At 41.9% G+C, this 27,381-nt stretch overlaps 1 protein-coding gene across 2 annotated transcripts in view; it reads left to right on the top strand.

Annotated features, from left to right (window-relative positions):
- Positions 1-10,104, top strand: part of ATP9B (ATPase phospholipid transporting 9B (putative)) — a 152,600-nt gene extending 142,496 nt beyond the window's left edge. Inside the window, exons 23-30 of one of the 2 annotated variants that reach the window (XM_066323661.1) lie at positions 312-376; positions 824-979; positions 1,133-1,197; positions 2,379-2,487; positions 4,121-4,178; positions 4,860-5,063; positions 7,524-7,556; positions 8,342-10,104. In XM_066323661.1, coding sequence (XP_066179758.1) covers positions 312-376; positions 824-979; positions 1,133-1,197; positions 2,379-2,487; positions 4,121-4,178; positions 4,860-5,063; positions 7,524-7,556; positions 8,342-8,478 — 827 coding nt within the window. In that variant the 3' untranslated portion in view covers positions 8,479-10,104. The remainder of the gene's footprint in view (positions 1-311; positions 377-823; positions 980-1,132; positions 1,198-2,378; positions 2,488-4,120; positions 4,179-4,859; positions 5,064-7,523; positions 7,557-8,341) is intronic. The other variant, XM_066323671.1, reaches the window with a different exon arrangement.
- The last annotated feature ends 17,277 nt before the right edge of the window (positions 10,105-27,381 follow it).

Raw genomic sequence — 27,381 nt, 5'->3', positions numbered from 1 at the left:
AGTAAAATCTGTTATAAATGTAATCAGCACGTGGCACCATGGAGGAATAGCTAAAACAGAACCAGAGAGATGTTCTTTACCAATGTTTACCAACAGCCAGGTATTGTGTAGTTGTGGCACAAAATGCCATTCCATGAGAAAGGTGTGGTTATCTTCTCTATTCTGCAAGAAAGTCTTGATTACTGTAGTAATTAATCATAAGTCTTAGATTAATTGTAAGAATTTAAAGGTATGTAAGAGGTTTCTGAAATACTATAAGGCCAGGAGAATAAAACCTCTGAAGAACTGAATATTGCAGTGACATTTTCCAGGTGATGGAGGAAATGATGTCAGCATGATCCAAGCAGCAGACTGTGGAATTGGAATTGAAGGCAAGGTAATGTTAACAGTTTCATTGTGAAATGTGTGTCACATAGCAGCCTAGTAGAATGTGGTTAGAAGCTTTATTCTTAAACCACAGTGAATTGATCATTTCTAATTAAAGGGTTCTGCAAGATGATAAGAATGTTTAGTCTTTAGTATTTTTGCTTATATGTCTCCAGCTTTATCATTTCAAAAGCAGAAAAAACTATAGTTACTTCTGTGTAGCATTTACTTGGAAGAAGCAGGAGAAGCAATTAAACTTACTTGCTACAGCCCACTGCATCTTAGAATATGCACAAAAAATTGTCGTGTCTCACTGCAGGGGGCGTTGATTGTCAAAGCTGGAATAAACTTATCTTTTAAAATTCATTATTGCTTAGAATTTTGATACTTGATATACATCTTTTACACTGGGTTTCATATTTGAAATTTTTTTCTTTTTTTTTCTTTTTTTTTTTAGGAGGGAAAACAAGCTTCTCTAGCAGCTGACTTTTCTATCACACAGTTTAAACACATAGGTAGACTGCTGATGGTACATGGTCGAAACAGTTACAAAAGATCAGCAGCACTTGGTCAATTTGTCATGCACCGAGGCCTTATTATTTCAACTATGCAGGTATTTAAAACTTTGTTTTCTAAATAGTTAAAATCTCAATGTTTTTCTTTGAAATGTCACAAAATCTTAATTAACGAGTATTTTTATTTTTTCCGTATTGTATTGCTTTGTATATAGAATTATATTAAATAAATAATTATCCGCTTTCTTTAGGCTGTATTTTCATCAGTCTTCTACTTTGCATCTGTTCCCTTGTACCAAGGATTCCTAATGGTAGGGTAAGTCAAAGCAAAAGTTAGGATACCTGGTAATACAGCAAACTAACTGGTTAAGTAATACCATGGGCTTGGTGTCATCCATGTTTTCCATGCATTTATCATGGGTACACTACCAAAACCTGGGATGAGTGTGCCAAGAAAAATCATGGTAGGTTGTATGAGGGGAAAATCTCATTATCAGTTCTCTGGAGACAGGGATCTGCACAGCCTTAGAAGATACCAGAGAACCTGTGCACATACAGGATGAAAACAATAAAGAAAATCTCTAGACCCACCCAGCTTCATCTGTCACACAGATTGATGTATAAACCTCAGTGAGACTTACACAGTTTTATGTTGAAAATGGAGATGAAGCTGCTATGAAATTTCCTCTGAGAGAGCACTATCCAAGTTTGCCACATAGATTTCCATTCATGTGAGTATGTGCAGCATTAGGAGGATCTTGGTCATGTTGCAGCAGCTGATTTACTAATATGATCCCCAAGTTATACACTGAGAGCTGTGCATATGTTTGTGTTTGTCCCTGTTCTCTGCCCCTACTGACCTAAGAGGAGCTTTTCATTCTCCTTTTAAATAATAACAACTTAAATCAGCAGTAACTTAAATCTTAGTCAAACCATGGTCTGATTACACCAGATTTCGCAGAGGCAAACAGTAGACCTCTGTAACGTGTTTGCAGAAGTTGTCCTACATTCCAGGGAAGTACATAGGAAAGTGTGTATCTGGCAAGTGTACAATAAAATCCAAAGCCACTTACAGAGCAGTTAAAATTCCTATTCATCCACCTACCTTCTCCAGATTGTCCAGAATATAGTGCTCTTTTTTTCCTTCAGTTTTCATGCATCCATCTGTAGATGAATTTAAATGTCAGGTCTTTGGACTCGTTGTCCAAAGTGCAAGTGCACAGAGAGTATGGTAACAGGTGATAAACTTGGGTGGTAGAAAAAAGAAATATGTTTATTGGTTTTGAGTGTATAAGGCCTCTGTAACTTCTCACAGCTGAAAGCTCCGAAAACCACAAGAGCAGGTTGCATGTGAAAGCTGCATTGGTAAGCTGCCCAAGTACTGGGAAAAAGAGCCAGTTTAATTTTGTTTCCATAAAAAGAATAATTCAACTCAGTAGATCAGTTTAAAATTATGTCATACAAGAGTGTTAATGCGTGTTTTTTCCTTTCTCCTAGGTATGCAACAATATATACTATGTTTCCAGTCTTCTCTCTAGTATTGGATCAAGATGTGAAACCAGAAATGGCATTGCTATATCCAGAACTTTATAAGGATCTCACAAAGGTATGAATGTCCTCAGTGCTCAGCTACAAACAAGTGCTGAAATCACCAGATGCAAAACTGAGAATTTGTGTAATCATTTTCATAAGGGATTCCAAGCAAGACAGATTGCACAACTTTTGCCACCTTATGTACTATTAAAATAATCCACAGTACCAAACATGTAAATAATTTCTCCAGTCACCAGTTGTTTTACTGAAGTAATTCAAACCTGAAGGTATGTTGATAAAGCAGTAGTGACTCTGGCTCCAAAATCTCTGATGTGGAGTTATTTATGTTTACATTTTCACATCTTATTTTTCCTTTTTAATTGGTAGATTAATTTATAGATTTATTTTTCCTAACATGAAGATACTACTGCTGACATCTCCAAAAACTGTCTTCTTATAAATAACAGATATTTATAACTCATATATCTGAACTCAGTCATCCACAGATGCTGCTTTCTTTGTGTTTGCACATACTTGCAAACAGTCAAAGTTTACAATTTTGTTACCCACAAGAGTGGAAAAAAATCTCAAGATTCTATTTTAATAAGTTTTTTTGAAAAGTGCTGCTTCTTCACCCTTAGCTGTCAGCTAGGAAAGTCATGATCCAAGGCAGAAGCAGATGTGTTTTTTTAGGGTTAGTAAATTCTTCAAAGATGTTTCTAAAAGTTCAGAGGCAGACTAGTTAAAGAATGTACAAACTTTTTCAAGTCTTTGTCTTTTTAATTGCACTAAATTAGCTGTTACCTATGTTAGTCTGGGATAATTTTTTTTCCTCTGTTGGAGATCTTGGTTATTTCTCTGCTTGAGAATCTTTGAAGTTTTTGAGATTTCAGTCCATGATCAAACTCAAAAAAGCATGGCCTTCACCTGCTAAACAGAGTCATAAGCGCACCTGTGGAAAGCTGTTCACAGAACCTGGAACTTGCTACAGTAATGAAGAAGGGCTGACTCTTGCCTGTTCTAGATTAATCATTTCTTTTGTGGCAAAATGGCTGCTTTGTTTGCAACTTCATCCTTTAAAATGTGTATACTTTCAACTCTTCAGTTCTAACATATTTCATCTGTACCCTCACAGAATGCAAGAGTCATATCACATGTACAGCATTTATTCTTTGATTTGTGCATATGCTTCAGTCTACCATTCACAATCAAAAGATTTAAAATTTATTTGGTAATAGTTACTTGCTGAAAATTTGCAGTAGTCATAAATTTATTCTATGGAAGCAAATGGGCAGTTTATCCAACGTTTAGAAGTAACTAGTAAAGAACTGCAGATTTGCTTAAGGTTTTTGTCAGTAGGTACACAATGCTGTGGTTGTTTTGAAGGCTAGATTTTACAAATAAAAAATAAACTAATTTTACTCTATTTATCATTCTGAAAACCAGACAGCATTGCAAGCTAAAATATCTCTTCTGTTTAAAGCTTTAACTTCTTACTCCCAAATTTAGACTGCGTGCAATTTCTATACAAGCTTGTAATGAAGAATCATTAAAACAAGTAAAAGCTTTCAGCCTTTATCACTTCAAATACTGCTTATTTCACTTGTAAAATGTTTCTCTAGCAGTGAACTATTAAAAATATATGAGCTGAGTAGATTTATTTTTTCAAAGTTGTGTTTAACTGTCCTCTCACATGTTTTCCTTAGGGAAGATCTTTGTCATTTAAGACTTTCCTCATCTGGGTTTTAATCAGTATTTACCAAGGTAGGAGAGAGTCCTAATTTTGCTGAACTGGGAAATTTTTGTCTGCTATTAGCAATATTGTTTTTCAGCTGCAGGTTGAATTCCCAAAGCTTAACATTTCATCAGGAGTTATAATGTATTGCTTTCTGTTTATCTCGTAAATCGATATTCCTGTAGTGTTCCAGGCCTATTCAAAACACAGTGTGATTGGTATTTTTATTGGTGTATCTTGCCTAAAAAGGACATGTTTTTAATTAAATGCTAATCCAGAAAAATTTTAATGAGCGCTTATCACATTGCATGTATTTATACAGTAGTTTTCTTTCACTGAATGACAGAAGTACTGTTGAAGAAATCTGGATTATGTAATCAGTTAAAAGTAATTACACTTTCAACAATATTTCATTTATTTGCAGCACTTGACAAAATGAGGTTAATTAACCGTTCATCAGATATATTGCACTGAAAGGTGTTTAATTTTCTAATAGTTTTATTTCTGTATGGCTTTACTTTGGTTGGCTTATTTCACATGTACAACATACAGTAAATAGCCTTCCTTTAGACAGATCAATGTTATAAACAAATGCCAGACAAATTCTCATAATTAGCAATCAAATGTTGTGTGCAGTTGTGAAAACTGGTACAGTAAAATTTGACTGCAGAGTGTTTTGCCAACCTTGTGCACCTCTCCACCCTACCCAGGTGGTATTCTGATGTATGGAGCCCTGCTGCTTTTTGAATCTGAATTTGTACACGTCGTTGCCATTTCCTTCACTGCCCTGATCTTGACTGAGCTCTTGATGGTTGCACTGACCATACGAACATGGCACTGGTTAATGGTGGTGGCTGAATTCCTCAGTCTTGGCTGCTATGTGGCCTCTCTTGCATTTCTAAATGAATACTTTGGTGAGTATAGCAAAGAATTGTTCTGTATTTTAATAATGTTTTTCTCTTCCTATTTTATCAATTAAGAATAAAAAATATTTTGAAATGCAGCTTTCTTTATAAAAAATATAACTGAGTCTAAATTAAGCCTAATTAATGTTGGGTTAAAATATTCTCTTACCCTTTTCTCCTAGAACTCAACAATCTTTATCCTGTTAGTTTGATTTATCAAGATGATAAACTTAACTCAAACCACTCATACCTTTTCCATCCCCGGTCCGATACTGCATACCAAATTGCATACCTTTAAATTGGCTTCGAGATTTTCACCATTGAAAATAAATACAATTTGTAAAAAATCAGAATCTTTTGCTGAATTTGTGGATTATTCTGTACATCAGACCAAGTGGACCTTGTTAGATCTAACTCACAAGACTAAAATTGCTGAAGTGTTGTTAGGGAGTGATGCAGCAGCCTCACAGGAAAGATATCTTTATATAGGAACCATTGCTTCATAATTTTAATAAGCTTGTATTAAGCTTGCTTTACTTTAAGTTTTGGTAAGCCATACTGTGTCTTAAGGTTCTGATTGTTTATAGTTCACAAGATGAAGGAACACATTTTAACTGCAAATCTTAGCAGTCAAGAATCTGAACATCAAAATAATACCTATTTCTTCTTGGATCAACTTATCCTGTACTAAAAATAAAGTATCTTGGTGTGATTTTGCAAATGTAACTTACAAAAATATACATAACAGCTTTAATTACACCTCACAGGCAACAGAATCCAGTTGGTTCTTCTCTGCCTTTTAGGATCTGATGAGTACAGAGTTGCCCTTCCTCACCTGTCCTTTCACACAGCAGAACTAAGTGTTGCACGGTAGTTTTTAGGAGTCTTACAATTCTGCCTTCACTCTCTCAGTTCCCAGGTGTTCAGTGCTAGGGTAATGTGTGTGCATTGTGTAATTATTTATTTAATCAGTAAATGCTTCACTGCCTGTCCCAGGTGTTCTTTTACTTCCCAGATTTCTCAGGAGTCAAATTTTAGTGAAGAAACAACCCTGCTGGTCTTGGTACCTGTCTTGTACATTATTTCAGGTTTGCCAGGGCACCCCTTTGTTTTCTCTGACAGTGATGCACAGACACATTCATAGAGATTATTGGGTGGATTTTTGAACCTCCACACTCAGATTACAAATTAAAGGAAGAAACAAGAAGAGAGATAAGTACTTGCACTTGAGTCCAGACTTCCAGGAACTTCATAAAGCAGAACTAGCAGCTTCACCTTTGAAAGTCTGTAGTGTTGGTGACAGCCAGTCCTTCCATCCTTTCTGGTGTTGTTCTGTGAAAAACACTTTCAGATTATGTTCACAAAGGTGTAAAAACTGCAGGAACTTTGTTTCTTGCAAACTTTTTTGTAAAGGGGAGTGTTTTCCTCTCTGTGCTAGTGTATTTGCTGGAGAAGTCCAAGTATAAATGGCTGCATGGCTTCTCACAGCCCAGGGACTTCTCTATTTTTTGTATTTGAGAGTACAGAAAAGGCTGCAGTTTCATGAGATATTGTAAAGATATATTTTACTGTGTGTTATTCACCAGTTAATATGAGAAAATGCCTTTCTCTTAGTCTCACTTCTGCTTAATGCTTTATTTTTATTTAATCTGCTCCATTATAACTGGGGGGAGGGAGCTTTTTTGTGTTTGTGATGTAGCATAAACCTAAATGATGGTTTGCAGTTCAAGATATAGAACAACTTCCATGGATCAGGAAAAATGGTCCAGACTAATAGTGCTTGACTTCACTGGCAAATAAACTTCACTGGCAAATTTCAGTGACGTTGCTTATAAGGATCATCTCCTTCCAGAGAAATTATATGATGACATGGCACTCAAATTAGAAAGGCAAAAATATTTGATACTGTTCTACAGCTCTGACTCATGAAAGTAAGTTAATTTTTATGTTTCTGAGTTAATTGCACACAGTGGCCATTTTAGGGTGTCTGATAGGTTACATGGGCTTTCAGTATGTCTAAGCAGTCTTAGGCTAAAACCATGTAACAAGTTTATACATTGAAATTTAATATGCAAAGTATTTTTAATGAGCAGAGTTGGAGCAGTAAAGCATTTCTCTATTGCTTTTTTTGAAGTGAATTTTCATTCACAGGATCAAGTTGTTTATACAGTAAATTATACCTTGAAGTGAAATGTTAGAAAAGTGCCAAGCTATTCACAATCTTAAAACATGACCAAATATAAAATCTCTATGTTTTCAAAGTGTTTTGATTTAATTGCTGCTTAAAATAATCTAACTGACATGTGAAATGCAATACTAATCCAGTTAATACTACTACCGTATTTTTCATTTCCTCTTTGTGTAGCTAACCTGTTTTGGTTTGTTTGTTTGTTTGTTGGGGTTTTTTTTGCATAACTTTCATATTTTCTGTAAATCTATCCTCTTTCATTTTCCCTCTTTGTGAAACAGGTATAGGCAGAGTGTCTTTTGGAGCTTTCTTAGGTAGGTGAAGTTTAACTTTTCTTGAAGTTTTGGATTGGCTTTTTGTTTTTTGGTCTTTAAAGATTAACTCAAGAGTAACAAATTTCTTAATATATGCATTTGTAAATAATAAGAAATTTTTTTTAAAAAAAAATCTTGGGGTTCCCTGAATTCTCGCATCTTTCCATGATAATTAAGTATAACCTAATTATCACAAATAGAGTAAAAAAAAATCATTAGCAAGCATAGTGTATCAGCATTCTTGTTAATTTTTTGTCATAAATAATTAGCTTTTCCATGTGGCATATAGCAATATCACTACATTGTTTTCCCTTGAAATTTTGGGGCTCTGATTTAATCTTTATGATTTTAAGAATCATTCAGCATAGATGTTGTAAGAAAAATAATCAATACAGAAAAGATCCAAAGAGCAAAATTTCTGGTTGAGAACTTACAGTGGGTAAAAATCATTCTTACTAGTAGAAAGATAAGCTGAATTAACTTTCCATTATGAGAGAGTCTTGCTTTTAAACTGAGATGCTATTTCCCCTAAAAATTACTTCAGCTGCAAAAGAGTGTAAAGACCATAAAGGAACTCTGAAGTTCCTGTCTAAAGAAAATAATTGGCAAAAACAAAAGGCTGAGGTTAACTTTCTGTTGCTTTATTGCCCTTTTATTTTTTTTTTTTTTAATTGGACAATAGCATAAGCAAACAATTAAGAGACTTTTATTGACTTTGCACTGTGGAAGTTCCAGTTTCCATGTTACTGACTCCCAGTACTGATTTTCCCTTTTTGTTTCTGCAGATGTTGCCTTTATCACAACTGTGACCTTCCTGTGGAAAGTGTCAGCAATCACTGTCGTAAGCTGTCTTCCACTTTACATTCTCAAGTACTTGAAGCGCAAGTTCTCTCCTCCGAGTTACTCCAAGCTTACCTCGTAAAAGTGATTATATTCCTATGGGTTTTCACTCACACCAGTCTGCAGATTGCATATTCACTGTGCTTTAGTGTCTATGGATTCATGTTGGATTAAAGAAACTTAAAAAAAATCAAAAATCAAAAGGGATAGCGTGAATAGAGCACAAAAAAAGGAGGAAACATCTGACAGATACAATAAGACAGAAATACACTAACAACTATCAGAGATAAACTGAATTCTCTTCGTGTTGGTTTTCTTTTTTTTTTTCTTTCAGTTGTTTTGATTATAAAATAAAACCAAATTACCTTTGATTTGCTTCTGAATGGTTTCATTGCTACTGTAAAGGATTTTTTCCAACTATGTTTATTTTCTGCAAGTTAAATTGAAAGTTTTGTTATTTATTACATAAATTTCTGGTTTTAGTTATTGTATAACTTCCTAATTCAAGCCCTTTCTTTTAATGTTTATATATGGAAAAGTTCATTCATCCATACTTACTCTAACAAACCTAATACCTGTAAATGCCCGTGTCTGTATTAGCAGCTATTATTCCTCATCAGACATTGATTAATATGCACTATTCGAATTACGTACTGATGTCTGCATAGCACAGTATTATTTTAGGAGCTGTTGTTCTATTCTGTACTATCCATTTCTGGCACCAGTAAATTACAGATGTGTGATGTTGACAGCAGTTCTTTAAATGCACATTACAGTCAGGTTGCACAAAAGCTGTTTAAAAATTAAATTATAAATTCTGTACATAATTCCACAGCACCTATTGATCTGTACAGATATCAAAACATGGCTGCTCAGTAAATATGTTTTAAAATTCTTATTCATTTTGTATTTGTAAAACTGCAAATAGTGTCAAAGTACATTTCTATATATGAGAAGTCCAGTAAACCTTGTATTAGCTAATATGTTTAAATTGCCTTGTAATCTGTTTACTTAGGTTACTCAGGTAAAAGAAAATAAGAGGAACACATGAACATCATGGTAGGAAAATCTATCATCTTCCAAGTTGTAAATGTTATGTTTTTATAACTTAGTTTGGGTGCAAACTTGTTAAAAAAAAAAAAAAAAGTTTTTGCTTGTATGCTGTCAGAGTTGAGTATCTTGGCTGAGTTATGACACTTTATAGCAGCTGAAGATTTGTTCCAGAAACTCAAATACTCTGATGCAATCTGAAGGGTCCAAATCTTGCACACTGTACTGGCAAGTAGAATATATTAATTTTCCATTGTGATATAACTTTGCTTTCTCACGAAGTACATATAATGAATTTGGCATAGTCTGTTAATCAGTGGAAAGGAACAACATAACTATTCATGCTTTCTTTATTAAATATTTATGTGTGTGTTTTTGAAACCCACTTAATATGGATGTCATTTTTATATTTGACTGTATGCCTTTAAAACATAATTCCTTGTTTAGTCTGTTTTCCCATTGTTACTTTGGATGAGGAATATTTAATTGATTATTATAACTACTTCCTGGGAGAGCAGAGGAAACGGCTGCAGAGCTATTTGGATTCCACCCCATTCCATTAATTTTTGTTTTCAAAGTTTTTCTAACTAGCTATTTATCTGCTTTTTTAATTTTTCATTCCTCATTATAAAAGCAATAAAGCCTGATTTCTACCAAATATTAGTGGTACATGTATTAAATAAACTACTGAGGTAGAGTTTCCTTTAATTACCCGACATCACAGACTAGTCTGCCCTGTCCCTCTGTGAACTCGCTTCTGTAAATCCCCACAAGATGTCAGTGTTCTTGCATATGAGCTGGAGCCTTTCTGCATTTGGTGAGGTTTTGCCAAGATGCTCCTGATTCTCATTTTTAGTTTAGTTCTGCGGTAATTTTGTCACTGATTTGCTTTACTTTTTTGTGTTCCCCCGTAAGTGGTGATTACTTTCAAACAATTACGAAAAGTCACCAGTGTGCAGTTCTTCTGAAATGTTGCTGGCATTTTCTTCAGACTTTTTTGTCTTGGACACTGTGGGCTCACAACCGTATGTGTAAGATCCAGGAGATAAGCAAAAGCTCAGAGTTGGTCATCTTTCATCTATACATCACATCTGTGAAATTAGGCAGAAAATGAGAAAAAAAAACCAGAAATCAAACTAACAGCATGAAAGTGATAGTGTTACTGCAATACATCTGTCTGAGACACAATTGTACCCATGAGTAAAGAACTGCTCAGTTAGAACTTAAGTGTAGGTGTGTTAATTCTCAGCATTAAAACTCTTAATGTCAGGGGGATAGCAAATATATAGGTTCTGTACACAGCTATAAGCCTTTCAAAAGTGGAGTCAGTTCTCTAAAGTGCCTGCGTCCTTAGTATTTCCAATATACAGCAAATGTCCAAATTCAGCTCACACACTTTGTTTAAAGGATTGTGGAAGCCTGACTCAAGTCACTTACCTTGCTTTTGAGGTTCAGCTTACATAAACAGATTTGGGCCTTGGCTCTGCAAGTTACACCCAGAAGGACCTTAGATTTATGTGGTATTAAATAAATGTTTACTTTTGTGAGCTCCTGTGTCAGAAATGTATTTCTGAAATGGTAATCATGTCTCTCTGAAAACATATTTGTAAAACAATTTCAGAACTGGGACAGAATGGAGGAGCAAGGTGTGACCAGGAAATACATCTTCACCAAAGTAACTTACATAACAATACATGGACCATGTTTAATGAGCTGAACATCTAGATTTCCAATGTAGTTTAATGGAAGAGCAGAGGGAAAGGAGAGATCCTGCAAAAAAGGAGAGTACTCATAACCATATTGGGTTTTTCTGATGCTATTTCAAAACCATGTGTTCATGTAACTGCTGGAAAACATTCTACTACATAAGATATTAGTTTGCAAATGGAAGATAAATTTAATCCTTGCATACTTAACATTAAATTGCAGCACTCATCCATGAATGTGAGTGTTTACACCAATGTTTTTGTGTTCAAACTGAGCTTGCTGACTCATGCAATCAGAATTCAGCTGTGTAGTATCTCCTGTTTTCTTCCTAAACCTTCAAAGTGTGTCAAAAAATATTGCTTTTACATATACACTGGAAGTGTTTATCTTGATGAGCAGCTTCCACTTGAGCAAACCTGTATTACAAATGCCCTCCATCTGCAAGAGTGTGAGCTGAAACTTTTCTTCAGTGTCCATTTAAAACATGTCTGAAAGAGAGACGTAGTTGGGAAGCTTTTTGGACTGGACAGCATTTTTGTAGGTATTTGAGCAAGAATTTTGATAGTCCCTTGTGCTGTTAAACAGCTGAGGATCAGCTTCTGTAGGTGAAAATGAGGTTATTTCCCTACAGATTGCTCTTACAGTGTTCCCTGGAGGGTTCCTTCATCACTGGAGGCTGAGCCTGAACCACCCAGGGCTGCATGTTAACCTCAGGAGTGCTGGTGAGCAAGGCCTGGCTTACTGTACAAAGGACAGAATGGACTTCCTCAGAGGCTTTGGAGATGGGTTGTTACCCCATTGTGACCCCTTTTCCTGCTTCTGCAGAGCTGCGTATTCCTGGGGTTTATATTGGCAAAATAATATGAAAGAGGCTTGCATCTGTTTCACACTTGCATCCCTTCACATGCCCAGAGTTATTAATGTGGCTCCAACAACTCCTGCAGGGCAAAGGAATTTATTGCAGAGTATGTGGGCTCTGGATGGACAGTTTTTAAAAACTGACAGTCACCAAAGGACATTGGGCTGTCCTGCTCTTGCCACTGATACAGAAACTGTTCTGGTAGGTCCTACTTACACTGACATCCATTTCAATTTTACCTTCCATGGGGTTTCTCCTTATTTTTGCTGGCCAGAAAGGAAAAAAAATGGGTCAGCAGTCTCTTATAATACTTAATTGAATAACCTTTGTGTGTCTAGGCTGTTATTATTATAACTCAATTGAAACTTGAAGGCAATCAAAAAAGCCCTCCGATATGTTAGCCCCCCGTAGGGAGGAAAATCAGTACAAGTGAACAAAGACAACACGGATCGAACATTATATGTAAATAAACAGGAGGCACAATGTCTTTAACACTGTGTTAAAAAGCGTAGGAATTTCTTTTGTAAACAAAACACACTTAAAGCGAGATACTTCCCAACAAGTATTAACTACCCAACAGATGCCCTCAGCAGGGTTCACAGCTGTTATTGCAAGTGGGAATTTGCTCAGCCAATTGCCAGCAAAATCCACCTCAAATAGGCAATTGCACTGAAAGACCTATTCACTACTTCATCGACCAAAACCATAGTTTTGATCAAAATATTTTACAGCAGAGGTGGTGAAAACTGGATGCCATGAACAGAATAATGAGAGCACGCTCTGCAGTGGAATTGACAAATTCTGCTTTATTCTTCCATCCCTTACCAGGTTTTAGCAGAGCTGCAGCTGAGTTTCTCCTGATTGTAGTCTCCTCCTGTCCTCTAGCATGCTTTCAATGTGAGATGGTAATCAGCAATATTGAACTTCTAAATTGCTCAAAAAAAACGCAGGCTTGAGTAATTTTGCTTTTGGAATTTAGCCTTTATGCATTACTGAGGTAAGAAAAGATCATCATCTGCTCTGAGGAGATACTGTGTACTGTAGCTGTGATGCATGATAAGTATTTATGTGCCTGGCTTTATTCTTCTGGCAGTAAACTACCTTTATTTCCTCTGCTTTTGACGAAACTGCTAAGAATAAAAAGAGCTTTGGTTATAACGATCATGTAGCTTTTACCAAGTGTTACACAAAAAATAGACTATTGTAATTCTTATTTGTAGAGCTGCTTTCCATTGTTTTTCTATAATATACACATCTAGTTTTTTCCATGGGCCCTCTGTGTTTTGCTCTAAGTTCTAAGCATGCATTTGATTTTGCAAAGTAAACACACGTCGTGTGGAAGCAAATTATAGATAACTACTTCAAAAGTCTGTTGAAAATTAATTCCTGGCTGGAAGGCTGGGGATTGTTAATGGATGAGCAGACCTGTAAGGGTAAGTGTACGTGCATATGTTTTGTATTTATTGCAATTATCTATTGCCTATTTGAAGAAGAGATCTGGGAATTCTCAGTCAAGATGCTCCCCTAAGGAAAGGCTCTGTGCTGTAGAGGAAGCTCTGTGCTCAGTAGAGGAAGATGAGCTGTTTTTTCCCCTGTGCGTAACTGCTGGTTGCTGCCTCCTCTTCCCATTGAATTCCAAATTCATCTGCAGGAACACAGCTACATAGGCACTTCCTCCTGTAGTTTCTGCTTCCCAGAGTGCCTTCTCCCTTCATCAGGGTACTGACTCTTCATGACAGTCACTTGAATATGTCTGTTGGTTATCTCAGTGTCAGCTGAATGGGGTTTATCCCAGCTGTAGAAGGTCATTTTCCATGTGTCATGAGCAGGACAGGTGACACAAATGTGGTCTAGTACATACTCACACTTATCCAAATGCAACTAAAGCAATTCTAGACAATCTGTGATTGAAAATAAATAAATAAAAAAAACCTGAGCACATACAATTTTATAAAATTCTAGGAAGGAGCTGAAGGGAAACAAGAGTTAATGGCTTTGAAACTTTTACCTTATGGCTATAGTGGTTTTGCCTTTCTTATAGTTGCCTTTCAATTTCTTGCATAATCTTCTTCATGTGAGAAAACAGTAAAATATTTCACATTACTAAATTATTAATTTGATTTTTTTTTTAACATCCTAGCTGGATAAATACCCTAGCTTCACTTTACCTTCCTGCCTGTGCATGACTGGTTTTAATTCTGGTAGGTCCTTTTACACCATTTTTGGTGTTATAATACATGGAGGGTTGAAAGTTTAAAGCAACATGTGAGGATATCCATCCATTTGCTTGGAAATTGGATGTTGTAGTGAAGGATGCCAAGAGTAAATATTTAAGAATCTTGAAGTGTTTTAATTTACAATTATTGTATGATTCTGTACATAAGAGGTGGAAAGTAGAAATCTGCTGTTCACAGAAACTTAGGCTTTAGATGCCCTTAACTTGTGCAGACTTCAGGGAAAAAAACACAACCACCAAACAGGAAACCCACATGGCAAATCTTATTTGAAAAAAACCAAAACATTTTAATAAAGTAAGCCTTTTGAGGTGACTGTGAGACTCACACCTGAATATCTGGAATTACTGAGAGAAACCATGTTTTTAACAACCCATCTTGGGAACACCTGGAATTGAAAGAAACAATTCCAGACAGTCAAAATGCCCTGCATTTCTGCCTAGCTCAAGTATCAATCTGGCCCTGCTTGCATTCGAAGAGATTTGATTCCTCCTGGTCCAGGAATGACCAGGATGGGCTGTCACACTGGACTTGCATTGTAATGGTACCCTAATAAGGGCAACCACAGCGAGGTCCCTTTGTGCTTTGTTCCAGCTGTGCCCACTGGAATGTTGGGACACGGGTGGAAGAAGTCCCCAGCCTGAGCTGTTCTCCAGTTGTTGAAACAATTGACTTTTGTATAAACTGGTTTGTAGTGCTGGAAGGGAGGCAGGGAGGAGAAAAATAAGCTCTCTTTGTATAACCCGAAGCAGATTTGGGGGGAGTGGGAAAAAGGCAAGCTGCAGTCACATAACCGTGCTGCCAGCTTGCCATCTGTCCAAAAGCAATTACTTGGAGATGGCAGGTGAGGAGGAAAAACAAGGTTATAGCTCAGCTGTAACGCAGACCCAGCCACAGCCACTGATCTGGTGCGCAGCAGCACAGGAGTCTTTCTTCTTGACACGCAGGTAACTCTCTCTGCCAGTTCAGACGTATCATCACTGTGAGTGATGGAGCTCACTGCTGGAGAAGCAGGGAAAGGCTTCTTAGAGCAAAGCCTGCCCTAGAGGCAGCTACCTCAGGGCATGGCAGCAGAGATGTCCCAAAGTGCAAGACTTTACACGTTCTTGTCAGACACTGGAAATACCTTCGGAGGCAGAAGACTGGGGAAGAAAATGGGGGAAACTTCATTTTGCCTGAGGCCCAACAAAACCAAACTCTTGCCCTTCCACCCTGTGCTACACTGGACAGCGCAATGGAACATCCAGACTGTGCCATGCTGCGGGATCCATGCAGCCCTCTGCAGCTTCCACCTCCCAGCCCCCTGGAGAAAAATCTGAAGGCTGCTTGCAGCTGTCTTGCAGGAGCCCTGAGCTGAGCCCATGGGGTTGTGTGTCTGGCCTTGTGCCCCCCAGTGCTTGGTGTACAGGCACAGACAGCCCCTAAGTACAGCGTGCTTCTGTGACCCTGTGCTCATAACAAGTCACTTGGCATCACCCTGGGGACATCAGGAGATCTCCCTCAGTCTTCCTGCAAACCATCTTGTTTGTGTTTTGATCATTTGATTGGCCATATCTTTGCCCTAGCTATTCATCAGCACCTTCCATTCCTGCTTGTGGTGTTCTCCTCTGAGTAACCTGGGTGTCTGGGGCCTCTTTGAAATTGCAGCCTGCTGATCTTGTAGCTGTTGACTCAAGCACAGTCACATCTGCGTGTGGGTCAGGGTTGGTGACTACGGTCAAGACTTCATTTATTTGTGTTGCATTTATTTTTAAAGATGGGACAGAAATTCCATGAGAGAGACTCATTTGGTGATCATGTGAAGAGAATGACCAGGCAGCTGCTTGTGGCTGAGCTGCTCTCAGGAAAGCTGAATTCAGTAAATGCCAGTATATATTGGCAGTAAGGGAGAAATTTTGGAACGAAGACACCAGATAGAGCCCTCCAGCAACTCAAGGAAAACATGAAAAACAAAGGCTTCTCTGTAGTCTTTCTTGTTACCTGCCAGTCCTGTTTGAGTTGCAGACATCTCACAGCACTTCTACTTTCTGTCCCTCCTTTTTTGGTTTGATACTTTTCCCAGGCCTAAAAATGTGGGAACTTTATCTCTTCCTAAGAGAAAGAAAAAATGGGAGCTGCTTGCAAGTCTGAAATACAGCAGTTAATCAGCTTCATATTACACAAATTTCAACGAGAATATCAAAAGCTGAGGCAGGAACTAAGAACTTGAGATGTGAGATGAGTCAAGGGGGAAACCTAATAATTTCCATTGTTTTGCCCATGCAACCATTTCTACCCCCAGTCTATTCCACCAGAAGTGACTGGTGATTTTAAACTATACTATTTTAAAGATGTTTGTATTTTAAATAGTAGCCTGGTTTCCAAAAGAATGCTAAATATTCAATGTACAGGCCTTCAGTCTCTTTATTAATCTTAAGCTGGGTAACCAAAATGATCAGCTGGAAGGGAATAAACTATAGAACATGAGCAACAAATAAATAATTGGTTTTGGTATAACATTACGGAGCTGAGCAGGATGCTGGAGATAATGATACAGGTTATTCAGAAGAAGAGAAAGGAGTACTCATTAAGAGTGACAAGGGAAGAAGTTTTGCCACCACTGAGAATGCATGGAAGAGAAAATATGACAATTAATAGTGAGAGTGAGATGATAGGGCTAGGATTAGTCTGTAAGGAGAAAGGTCCTAGGATATTCCGACATGACTTGGGAGGAGGCAGAATTTTCATCAAGGTGGTAAATTTACTGATTTAAAGTCTCTGACATGTGGGGGCTTGACAGAGTAATTTACACGTGGCATGAAGGAAGGACTCGTCACTTTTAACCTGAGATTGATCAACCTTCTTGTTTAAGGCACATCACCTTAGGGACCGCTTCACTTGGGTTTGAAAATTTTTGCATAAAAATAAAGTTTGAATGTTTTCTATATTCAGACAGAGTAATTCTAGAAGTTATCTAGTTAACTTTGGTGTAATTCCGTACCCATCGCTCAATATTCTTCTCATCCTCCAGGTCACTGCAATCTTACACAAATATGTGTGCCTCTGAGTATAGCAAATACTCCTAGAGGGGCTTCTGTCCTGCTCCCAGCTCTGCCTTGGCTCTAGGGCTGGGTACCATTTGAGTAGGTACCCTGGTACCCTGCCGCTCTGCCCCCTCCCTTGGCCCGGGAACTCCTCCGCCATCAGCGCTTTGTTGTGGTCGTGCTCCAGCCCGGGAACTGCTCCAACTCCTGTTGTTAGTCCCGTCCGTGGAAAACACAGCCAGCACTCTCAGAAGTGATCCGTGTGCAACTTCAGCGACGGAACTGAAGCTTCTTCGCACAGCTAAGTTATGACTGAAAGAGCTGTAAACTCGTTCCAGGGAGCCGGCAGTGAGGAGAAAACGTCTGTACGAACTCTCCATGCCGCCCCAGCTTCACATCCAGCAGCCCCTTTCACCCAGTGGGAAGCAGTACCTGCATCATTCCCCTTGCCATTCAGCACCCGTGCTTTCCAAAGGTGGGCTCCGTTCCAGTTTGAATGATTGATGCGTTTAACTAGATAAGACTCAACACCAATAAACATTTGGGGGTTTGCTTTATTAGTTTACTTCCCAAGGGCGTCTCTTAGGAAAGCTGATGTTTTAATAAAAGCCAGAAGAGGGCAGTGCAAGCCAACAAATAAGTAAAATTAGGCTTTCATGGTCATCACAACCAAGGGGAAAAAAATCCTTCTTCCAGAGTATACGGAGATCGTTTTCTATAACTGTCTCCACCGTATCGGGGGCGGGGGGAAGTTTCCTGAACGGTTTAGTCTTAAATTTTGCAGATGAGACAAAAATCAGTGTTATGGAAAGGGTTTCTTTCCAGTTCAGTCACTGTCAAACACCATCACGGCAAGTGCTGCCACTGAAGATGCAGTCTCAGTGACAGGCTAATTTATTTACCAGTGTGGGTGTTGAAAGGTGAAGGAGTTTCTTTCAGCAGTCCATCCAGGCTAGCTGCAAAGTCTTGGGTATTCAGAGCCCTCACCCTCTGAGGGAAGTAAGTTTGTGTTTTCTATTGAACTTATAATTGGGTGAAGGGCGGAGAAAAAGCCCTTAAAATGAAACTACCCCACAAAGTGTTTGCTGTGATCATTTGTGGATGGTGTAGGCAGCTGGGTAAGGAGGATCTTTGTGTTGGGGCCCTCATTAACCATTTTTTTGCCAGATTTTCTGGCCACTAGTGGCAAGCATCAGAAGCAACATGATCCCATGCTCCTAGCAGGACAGGATGTTTCATCTCAGCAAGACACTCCCCTCCTCACCACTTCTGAATCAACGAACTCCACAGGGCTGTTCTGCCGGACTCAGCCTTGTGGTGTGGTGTCTGAACCTGCATTCTGGTTCAGCCCTTCCCCTGCCTTCTACTGCTCCACTCCAGACCTTCACAACAATGCTCCTGAAAGACTCCAATCACTAACATGTGAGCCCATGCTTTGGCCCCTCCACAGTTATCAAAAGGAGTCTCTTACTACCCTGCCTTTACTCTCCTCTGGTCTGCCACTGATACCAGCCTTAAATACTGTTCATCCAAGCCAGTCCCAGGATATAAGAAGTCTTGCACTGGGCTTTGTACCCAGGCAGTGGTCACCCTTCAAATGCCTCTGCCATACGGAGTTTTTCCCTGGGGTCACCAAGTCCAGCTAGCCATGAACTCTGAACAGAGGGGATACTCCTGTGCATGTGTCCATGCACACACAGCTTCTGAGGTCTCAGTCTGCCTTCCCCTGTGGGTCACTCTGTACCTGTTGGCATTCCAAGAACACTGACAAGAGCTCCCAGGTCTGCATACTGCTGGAGCTCTGCAGCCCAGCAAGCAGGGAAGGAGCTTTCCGTGGTGAGGAGGAGAGGCTATGGTGGGTGGGAATGGCCCTTCTTTGTCCTGCTAGAGGCTGCTGGCTGCTTCTGTGAAATTGGTTTGCATCCACTTATTGGAGTGCAGCCAGCAAAACTTTGAGCCAAATCCCAGACTTCCAGACTTGACAGCTTAGACTCATGTAACTTGAGAAACACCATGAGAATTGCATTGTGGCACAGCTCTTGTGGACTGCTCAGGGCATCAGTGCTGGGCAACAAGCAGGCAGCAGCCGTTGAGCAGTAAACACAAGTGGCTTTCACCTCAAAGACTCACCTCTGGTGATAAATTCTTCAGCTTTGAAGTCCCAAAGGCAATTTCTGTGGAACAATACCGTGAAACAATTTTCTACCCCAGTTTTTAGTCTGTTTTTCCCCCACTGCTTTCCCCAGAATCAGCCTGGTGGATAGATCCAGCTCTGGGAGGTTGTTTTGTCATTGCTCTGCCCCATGGCTTAATAAAGGCATTCCTGTCTGCACAGCTCTGTCCATGCAGTTCTCTCTTGCACCACACAAACATCTGTGGGCAGCCTCTTTTTCATACACCACAGTTAGGAGGTTTCTTTACTTTCATAATTTGCTCAGTGTGCTTAAAAAGCAATCTGAAAATAAATTTAATTGGACTCTTGGAAGGAAGTTAGTAATGAAAGTCGTGGAAGCAAAGGAGAAGAGATTAATCTGTATCATCTTCATGGTTTTCTATAACTGTTGCATGCTTGCATTTGATATATCTGCATTAACTTGATGTGGAAGAGTCTGTTGAGGAGACCTGAGGCACAGTGCAGACACAGAGCCTGGTGCTGGGAGGTTGTAGGGTTTTGTAACACTCGTGGTTTCACTGTTGCACCAGACCACCGTTTGGAGCAGAAGAATCATGAGGTGCTTTTTGCCATTTTTTTTAGCAACGAGGAAAAGGATCCTCTGGCTTTGCAGAGGGGAGAGTCTTATATTTGGACTGCTGGGGCTGTGTTCATCCTGAAAAACTTTTCCATGGCTTTTGGAAGGTCCTGCTCTACAGTGCATGCCAAGAAACTGCAATGACTTAACACATTTAGTTTTCAGAGACTCAGCGGAGGGATCTTGGAAGTTTACCCCTGTTAATGCTTGCAAATGTGTCTTGTCCTAGCTGCTAGTGAATTTGCACTCTCACATACAGCAACAGATGCAAAAGAAGAGATGAGGTTCTTCCTGGGACTTTCTGGTTCTGCATACTCATTTAGAAATCAATTTAATGCATTTTAATTGCCTATTTTTCTCCTTGGTTTTCTCTTTACAGCTACACACCAGCAAAAAATAATAAGGTAGAGTCTAGCCAGGCAGACTGCTAATGAGGAGGTTTGACTCAAGAAGATTTTAATTTTCAGCATTTGCTCTTCAAGATAGCTACTTCAGCATGCAGGGATGTCACAAAACAGGAATGCTTCTAGTGGAACAAAGGCTTTGGGCTTGTACATCATTTCAGTACACAAACAAACCAACCTATCGTTGACCAAACTACAGGAGTCTGGCAATCTCTTTCAGGTTGCTGGCCCCCTCAGTCAAATCACTCCAGTAAAGAAAACTCTAATTGTGCACAGAGTGAGGTGTGAAAAGAATGAGGGAGACAAAATTCAAGCCGTGAAAATGGTGTATGTTAAAAGCCCAATCTCTTGCCAGCCTCTCAAGATCTCTCTGGCAAAGAGAAGCTTCCGTATCTGCCAACCTGATTGAAGTGCTTCTCAGAAATTCCCCATCCATGTGGCATTTCTGTGAGAAACCAGAATTAGCTGAGGTCTGTGGCATTCCTGAACTGCCCTGGACAGCCAGAGCACACAAAATAGCACAAAGTGGGTGCTGGGATCAAATCAATAGCACAAATGCTGGGTGCTGGGATCAAAGTCACCCTGCCACCAAGGTGCCCCTGATTCCACCAGTAGTGCAGCTCAGCTGTGACCTTGGCACTAAATGCTGTATCTGAACCTTGCAGCTGCTGAAGTAGTATACTGCAACTGGAGACATCCATGTCACCAACCCCATTATAACCCTTCATGTCTAATAGCACACAGCTCCCATCATTTCATTTTTTAGGTTGAAAAGCTCTGAGTTTCATCCCTGTCCAAGACCCCTGTCCTTGGAAAGGCTGGGCTGCTCAAAGTTTGGTGAAAATAACAGCTAGGCATATTTCTTTACACCATTGGATTGTGATTCATTACCTACTTTACGTCAAATGTAAAGGATGCTCCTCAAGAGGGCACAGCCACAAATGAGGGAATAAAACCTTGGCACCACATTTCATCACCTGGAAAATATTTCATTTTTCCCTCAATACCTCTCATCCCCTGAGTTATCCTATCATGCTGCAAGTACAGGGGAAAGGGGGAGCAGGGACTGGTGTATGCAAGCATCTGGCACAAGGGGCCATAGTCAAAATTGCTGCTGGAGTAATCCAAATCCTATTCATAAAGTTTGTGAAGGTGAGCCCAGAAAAGTTTAAAGCAATGATTTTGTGTTTGCTGGAGTTTAACAAGGTTACTGACTCTGCCTCAGAAAATGAGGTCAGTAAAATGTATACAAGTATTGGAGTATCAATATTAGGAGGATAAACTTGGGTTAGGGAAGAGAGAAGTGCAATAAATAGTGCCGTGCACCAGAAGAGAGCTTACAGGCAGATCTCCTGGGGCTCAGAGCTAGGACTTGCTCTGTTCAAGAGTTTTGTACAAACGAGCCCGAGGCTGGCGCGATGTGCCGCGTGTCCCGATGCGGATGACATCATGATAGGAGGAGGGGAGGCTGCTGATAAATTTCAGGAACGCACTAGACTATAGGAGGATTTGGAGACACTGGGGGGAACAGGCTAATACAAAGTAATTCAATATTACACAATGGAAGGTTATTCATTTAAGGAGAACCAATAGCGCATTTAAATGCAGGTTTAATGAACTAGAGCAGGAGGAAACTAATGAAGGCAAAGACTGCTGGTGCTGAGAAGCAGTAGGAATAGCAGCAGTCTGACAAGTAAATAATAGTGCAGCTGAGATACTGGAAAAGAGAGTTCATGCTGCAGCCAAGGAATCCAGGGCTACACATTGGGTCATTCATTCCATGTGGCAGTGAGGGTGCTCCCAGCAGTGAACTTGAAGTATGAAAGAAGCTGATCCTCAGTTACAGAGAGGAAGGCTACAAAGGGCACTTCACCGCTGGCCCTGTTCTGTGCACAGGACATGGAGCCTTGGCTCTAAAAGGAGATGCTTCCATATGCATGGAAGTGAAGGTGGCTGAGTACATGTTTGGGCTCACAGGGCACTTGGGCGCGACCACAGCTAAAGACATGCTGCCTTTGGAGTAAATCAGCTCAGCCTAGGTCTCCTCTGGCTGTGGAGGGAGATGCATTCAGGGACCAAGCACTGGCAGAGGGTAGAGAAAGAGAAGGACTTACAGGAGCCTGTCACTAAATGCAGAATTTCCAGGGGATGTAGAGCTCATGGGCTAGGCAAGAGGGAAAGGATCCCGTTCTGCACTGGAAGGGCATGTGCAGCCTTTCCTGACTCCTAACCATCCAGACTCAACCACTGGCTCCTCGACTGCTGAGTGACACAACACTTCTGCACATGCAGATAGCCCAGGACTTGTGTCCATCTTCCTGGGTTACTGCTTCCATGAAGCTTCCTGCAGCAATCCTGGTCCTTCAGATGAAAAATGCTTTGCACTGCCTGAAAACAAACGTGTGATCCTGTGCCTCGGAGGATGGATGAGGTGAAAGCCGCCATCCCCACAGTGTGCAGGAACTGATCCCTACCACAGGTCCCAGTCTGCCACAGACATCGTAAATCTGGCGTTTCCCTTCCCAAGGAGAAGGGTCTGCTTTGCTGCCAGCTTGAGTCCCTGTGTACCCAATGAGCCTTTCACTCATTAAGTACTTTTGAATGAGGCAAAAAATGTGTTACCACCGCCTGTACCAGCAACTGGGGAATTCTGAAACTTTAAGTATTTCCAGAACTAAAATACGATACCTGGTACAAAACTGTGTCACCATTTCTTTTCAAGTCTGGCAATACTACACAAGTACAAACAGAGAGTTAGACATGCTCTTATTTTTTAACTGCCCTGCACTGCACATTCCATCAGCAGGGTCCAGGAAGAAATGCAGAGCATCAGTATTTTCATTGCTGATGGTTGTTTTGCCATTGAAGAGAGTTCCTGAATCGCCACAGTGAGACTCCAGGGTCATGCAACAGAGACGGGATCCAGCCAACTGCTGGCACCCACCTCAGCTGGGACAGCTGCGGGGAGGATGCTGCACATTGACCCCAGCCAGCAGCAAGGGTTCTGCCCTGTACCTGCCCACAGTCTGGGTTTGTGCAAGGGGCAAACTCAAAAGGAAACAAAGGGGCACTGATGCAGCACGTATCATTATGAAATTATTTCTCTGAACTAATGTCTCAGTTTAATTCAGTCACGGCTTTCTGTATATGGGTCTGGTGCGGCTGTCTGATGTCTATCTTGATTTTAAAAAGTCGGTGTCTGAACAGATGACTGTAGCTTAATCAAACTCAAAGGTTTAAGGTCCTTTGCCTGCAGTCACTGGCTGCGTTCCTAAACTGTCTTTTAAAAAGAGTCCACTAAATCAAAAGCCAGGTAAATCAACAGAGCACTCAACGTCGTAATGAGACCGGTTATAAGGTAAATTACAACATTATTCAAGCACACAAAATTCCTCCTCTGGCATTTGTCCTGCTAAGTGCAATGCACCTTAAAAGTGGTGAAATGATTTCTGGCAGCCTGTGAAAGAGGCTGTGTCAGGGGGATGGGAGTCTGAGCTCAGCCTCTGCCTTTGCACCGGCTTTCCAGCTCTGGGCAGCAGCCGGCCACTGCTCAGGTGTGCTTCCTGCCTTGTTTGAAAGGTTTATGGATGGGTTTTCAAAACGGTGCCGGACCAGCCATAAACACTGGCCATGTGCTGTCTCAGTTTCCAGCAAATCTTGTTACAATTTTCAAAGCAGGGGACTAGAAAGACTTTAATTAGGGCCTTGGTTAGGGAGGCTTGAGACTTATAAATCTTTTCTTACAATGAATGAAATTCTGAACAGATGCTGATGCTTTTGAAGCTGCCAAGACCCAAAAGATGGGCATGCTGACCTTAAGGAGGTGGCCACTATTACGAATGTTAAATATAAAAGGCTGTGAGGATACAAGGGCAAGAAGCCCAAAATAGGACAAAAATTCCATGTAGAGCATGAGTGTCTTTTTCTGATATATATCTTGGATTATGGGATTCTGTGCACTTATTGTAAGAAAATGCTTGATATTTATAAACACTGGAGAGAGGGATTCCCCCCACCCTGGTTTCAAAACACTTTCTGTAGACAAAGCTGAAAGTTTTCATTTTACAGAACACAGCCTGAAGAAAAAAAATTGCCTCAGGTCCTGCAAGCAGCTCAGGGTGCCAGTCAGGCACAGCCTGTTGTGCAGTGCTACTAACCCAGATACTCTGATGAGGCAAAAACGATGGAGTTTTGGTTGGATTAGAGGTTCCCAGAGAAATACTGAGGCTACTGTGTGCAAAGGTTCATGCTAACCATCCCTCCCAGGCTGCTGAGGCCCAATGAAAAGGAGAGAAAAGGAAAATGGAGGAGGGGACGCACAGACTCACACAACTTTGCATAATATGAAACTAATCCAGAGAACACGAATCAGACTCTTCAGTGATTAAAACATCCTGTATAAATACTCTGCAGTATTTTTTTAAAGGATAAGTCTACATGCAAGAGCTGAGAACAGGGGGCAAATTTAGTGCTTTGCTTGCAAAGATGAGCAGAAGAGGTAAAAAGTGGTGAAAAAGTGCCCACTGAAGGCTGCATCATTTGGCTCCCTCCTGGAGCAAAGGAGTGGTGTTTGTGGCCGGGAGGAAGCATGTGTCAGATAGCCGAGCTGCGCAGGGAATGCCAACGCGACTCTGGCATTCGCAGGCAGCTCCAGCACCGGGGGGCCCAGCCCAGCAAACCCCAGCGGTGGGAAGTGCTGAGATTCTGGGGCACTGCTCCTCATGTCTGGGGGAGGAGAGGGAGGGGAAGCCCTTTTTCTACTCCTACTCTCTCTCCTTCTACAGCATACAGATTTTTTTCTTCTTGTGATTTCTCCAGTACAAACTGATTGCTGTCAGGGCAGTGGAAAATGGGTGGAAACCCAAAAATGCTCTGTCCCAAGGCAGAGGCTCTGTAGCTTGCTCTGTCCCCCTCCTTGCCAAACTCTCATCCCAGTGCAGCTGCTTTCCCTTGGGAGAGCTGCAGCGCACCAAGTGCAGTGTCTCCCACGAGCATCGCCTCGATGTGCAGCCGCACAGACGAGTTTCTCAGCCTGACCACGCAAGCCACTGCATGCTGTCTCAGCCACGGAGGAAAGGTAGAGCAGGGCAGCTGATTAACCTAATTACTGGTTAAGTGCAGTAAGCGCTTTGTTTTCAAGCACAGCCGCCCCTGTGAAGGGGAAGAGAAGCAGCAGCTCATCCCCTCCTTGCTGTGAGACGTGCAGATGGAGAGGGACTGCCCAGGGAGCCTAGAAACCTCTGTGGCAGACATGGATGGTGAGAAGAGAAGGCCGAGTGGAAGCATTCCTGTGGAAAGCCAGAGAAGGCTGACTCTATGGCAGTGATGGGGGGAGACAGGTCCTGGCACAGCACTGGTGACAAGGGAGGATTTCTTGCTGGCACGCATGACTATACAGCCCCGTGTGGAACAGAGCCTGCTGAGGTCCCACCAGCTCTGCTGGGATTTCCACATGAGGGATTAAGGGCTGGTCAGTGAGGGACTAGATTTGGACAGCGGGAGCCCTGTATCTGGTCTCAGTGCTCGAACTGGCATGCAGTCATATCCACATGGGAAAAAGAAGGGTGATGGGGAGTGAGGCAGCAGTAGCAGCCACATCTCCCTGTTGTCCTCTGCTGACCTCTCCCACACGTGGGCTCTGATGGTCCACATGCCATGTTGGGGCCCAGGGAGCTGCTTAGAATGAAGCTAGATGTCAAGACCCGTCTCTTGCATCTTCCCTGGGAGGTGAAGAATCCCTACAAAATCATCAGCCCTGTCGCAAAAGTCAAGGGGGACGCCAGTACTGGTCCCTGCTTACTCAGCGCCAGAGGTCACTGAAAAGTATCCACATACTTTCATAGCTTTTTCCCTCAATTTTTAGCTTGTTTTTACTTCTGTTGAAAGAAAACGTCTTAAAGTTCGAAATAATGAAAGTCAATGGCGGCCGTAGCAGTTACAGGCAGGATTTAGGGAGGAGGCGTAGGGAAGCAAAGTGAAGAGGGCAAGCCGGTCTGCGAGCCTCGGTGGCAGCACAGCACAGGAGACCTGGCATCGGGGACGTGGCTTTTAGAACCGCCGGGGCGCGTTTGCTACAATGATCCACTGAAACAACAGCCGTCTAAAAATAAGGTTGTTTTCAGTACTAAGCTCCTTTTAACTTCGTTAGTCATCACCGGCTCCCAAAATAAGCTGCGTGTAACAGTCTCTCCTAGTAGCGGCTGTAAACAAACGCGGGGAGGGAAGGAGCGCGGGGCCGAGGGAAGCGGAGGCGGGGCGGCCCCGGGGCGGCCCCGGGGGGCTGCGGGGGCGGCCCGGGGCTCGGGGGGCGGCAGCGGGGCCCGCGCAGCGCCGCCGCCGGCTGCCCGCGCCGGCTGGCGGGGCCTTGGAGCGGCGCCACGGTGGTCCGGGCAACGGCATTAAACAGGAGGAAACAGACGGGGGATTCCGTCATTTCGGCGGGGAGCGGGGGGGGGGGCAGCAGGAAAGGAGAGTCCCGCCGAGAGCGGCGCGGCTCCCGCCCTCCCCCGCCCCAGCCTCCCGGGAAGCAGGCGGGCTCTTCCCCCCGCGGGCCCGGGCACCGCAGCCCCCGGCGCCGCCCCGGGGCCGCCCGTCGGGGCGGAAGGGGTGGGGGGCGCCGTCAGCGCCGCCCCGCGCCCTCCCCGCCCCGCGGCGCCCCCTGGCGGCGCCCCGCGCGCCGCCCGCCTGAGGGGGGGCGGGAGGCCGGGCGTGGCCGCCGTGCGCCCAGGGCTTCCCCCCTCTGGTGTCGCGTCCCGCGTTCCTTGAAAGAAAAGCGTCGCCCTTTTGGTGTAGGGTTGGCGTTTCCCCACCCGACGGAACGGCCGAGGTCGGTGGAGGGTGCTGCGCTCCCCGCCGGGCGCGCCTCTTGTGGGCACCGTCTTCCGTGGCTCTGAAGTGGAGGAGCTCCCCCCGAAGAACTGGCCGCGGGCTCCCGTTCCCCAGAAGCAGACAGGATTTC

Source organism: Sylvia atricapilla, chromosome 1, assembly GCF_009819655.1.
Source record: "Sylvia atricapilla isolate bSylAtr1 chromosome 1, bSylAtr1.pri, whole genome shotgun sequence".
NCBI lineage: Eukaryota > Metazoa > Chordata > Aves > Passeriformes > Sylviidae > Sylvia > Sylvia atricapilla.
The sequence above is the reverse complement of the archived record's forward strand: the minus strand, read 5'-3'. Positions and strand labels throughout refer to the sequence as shown.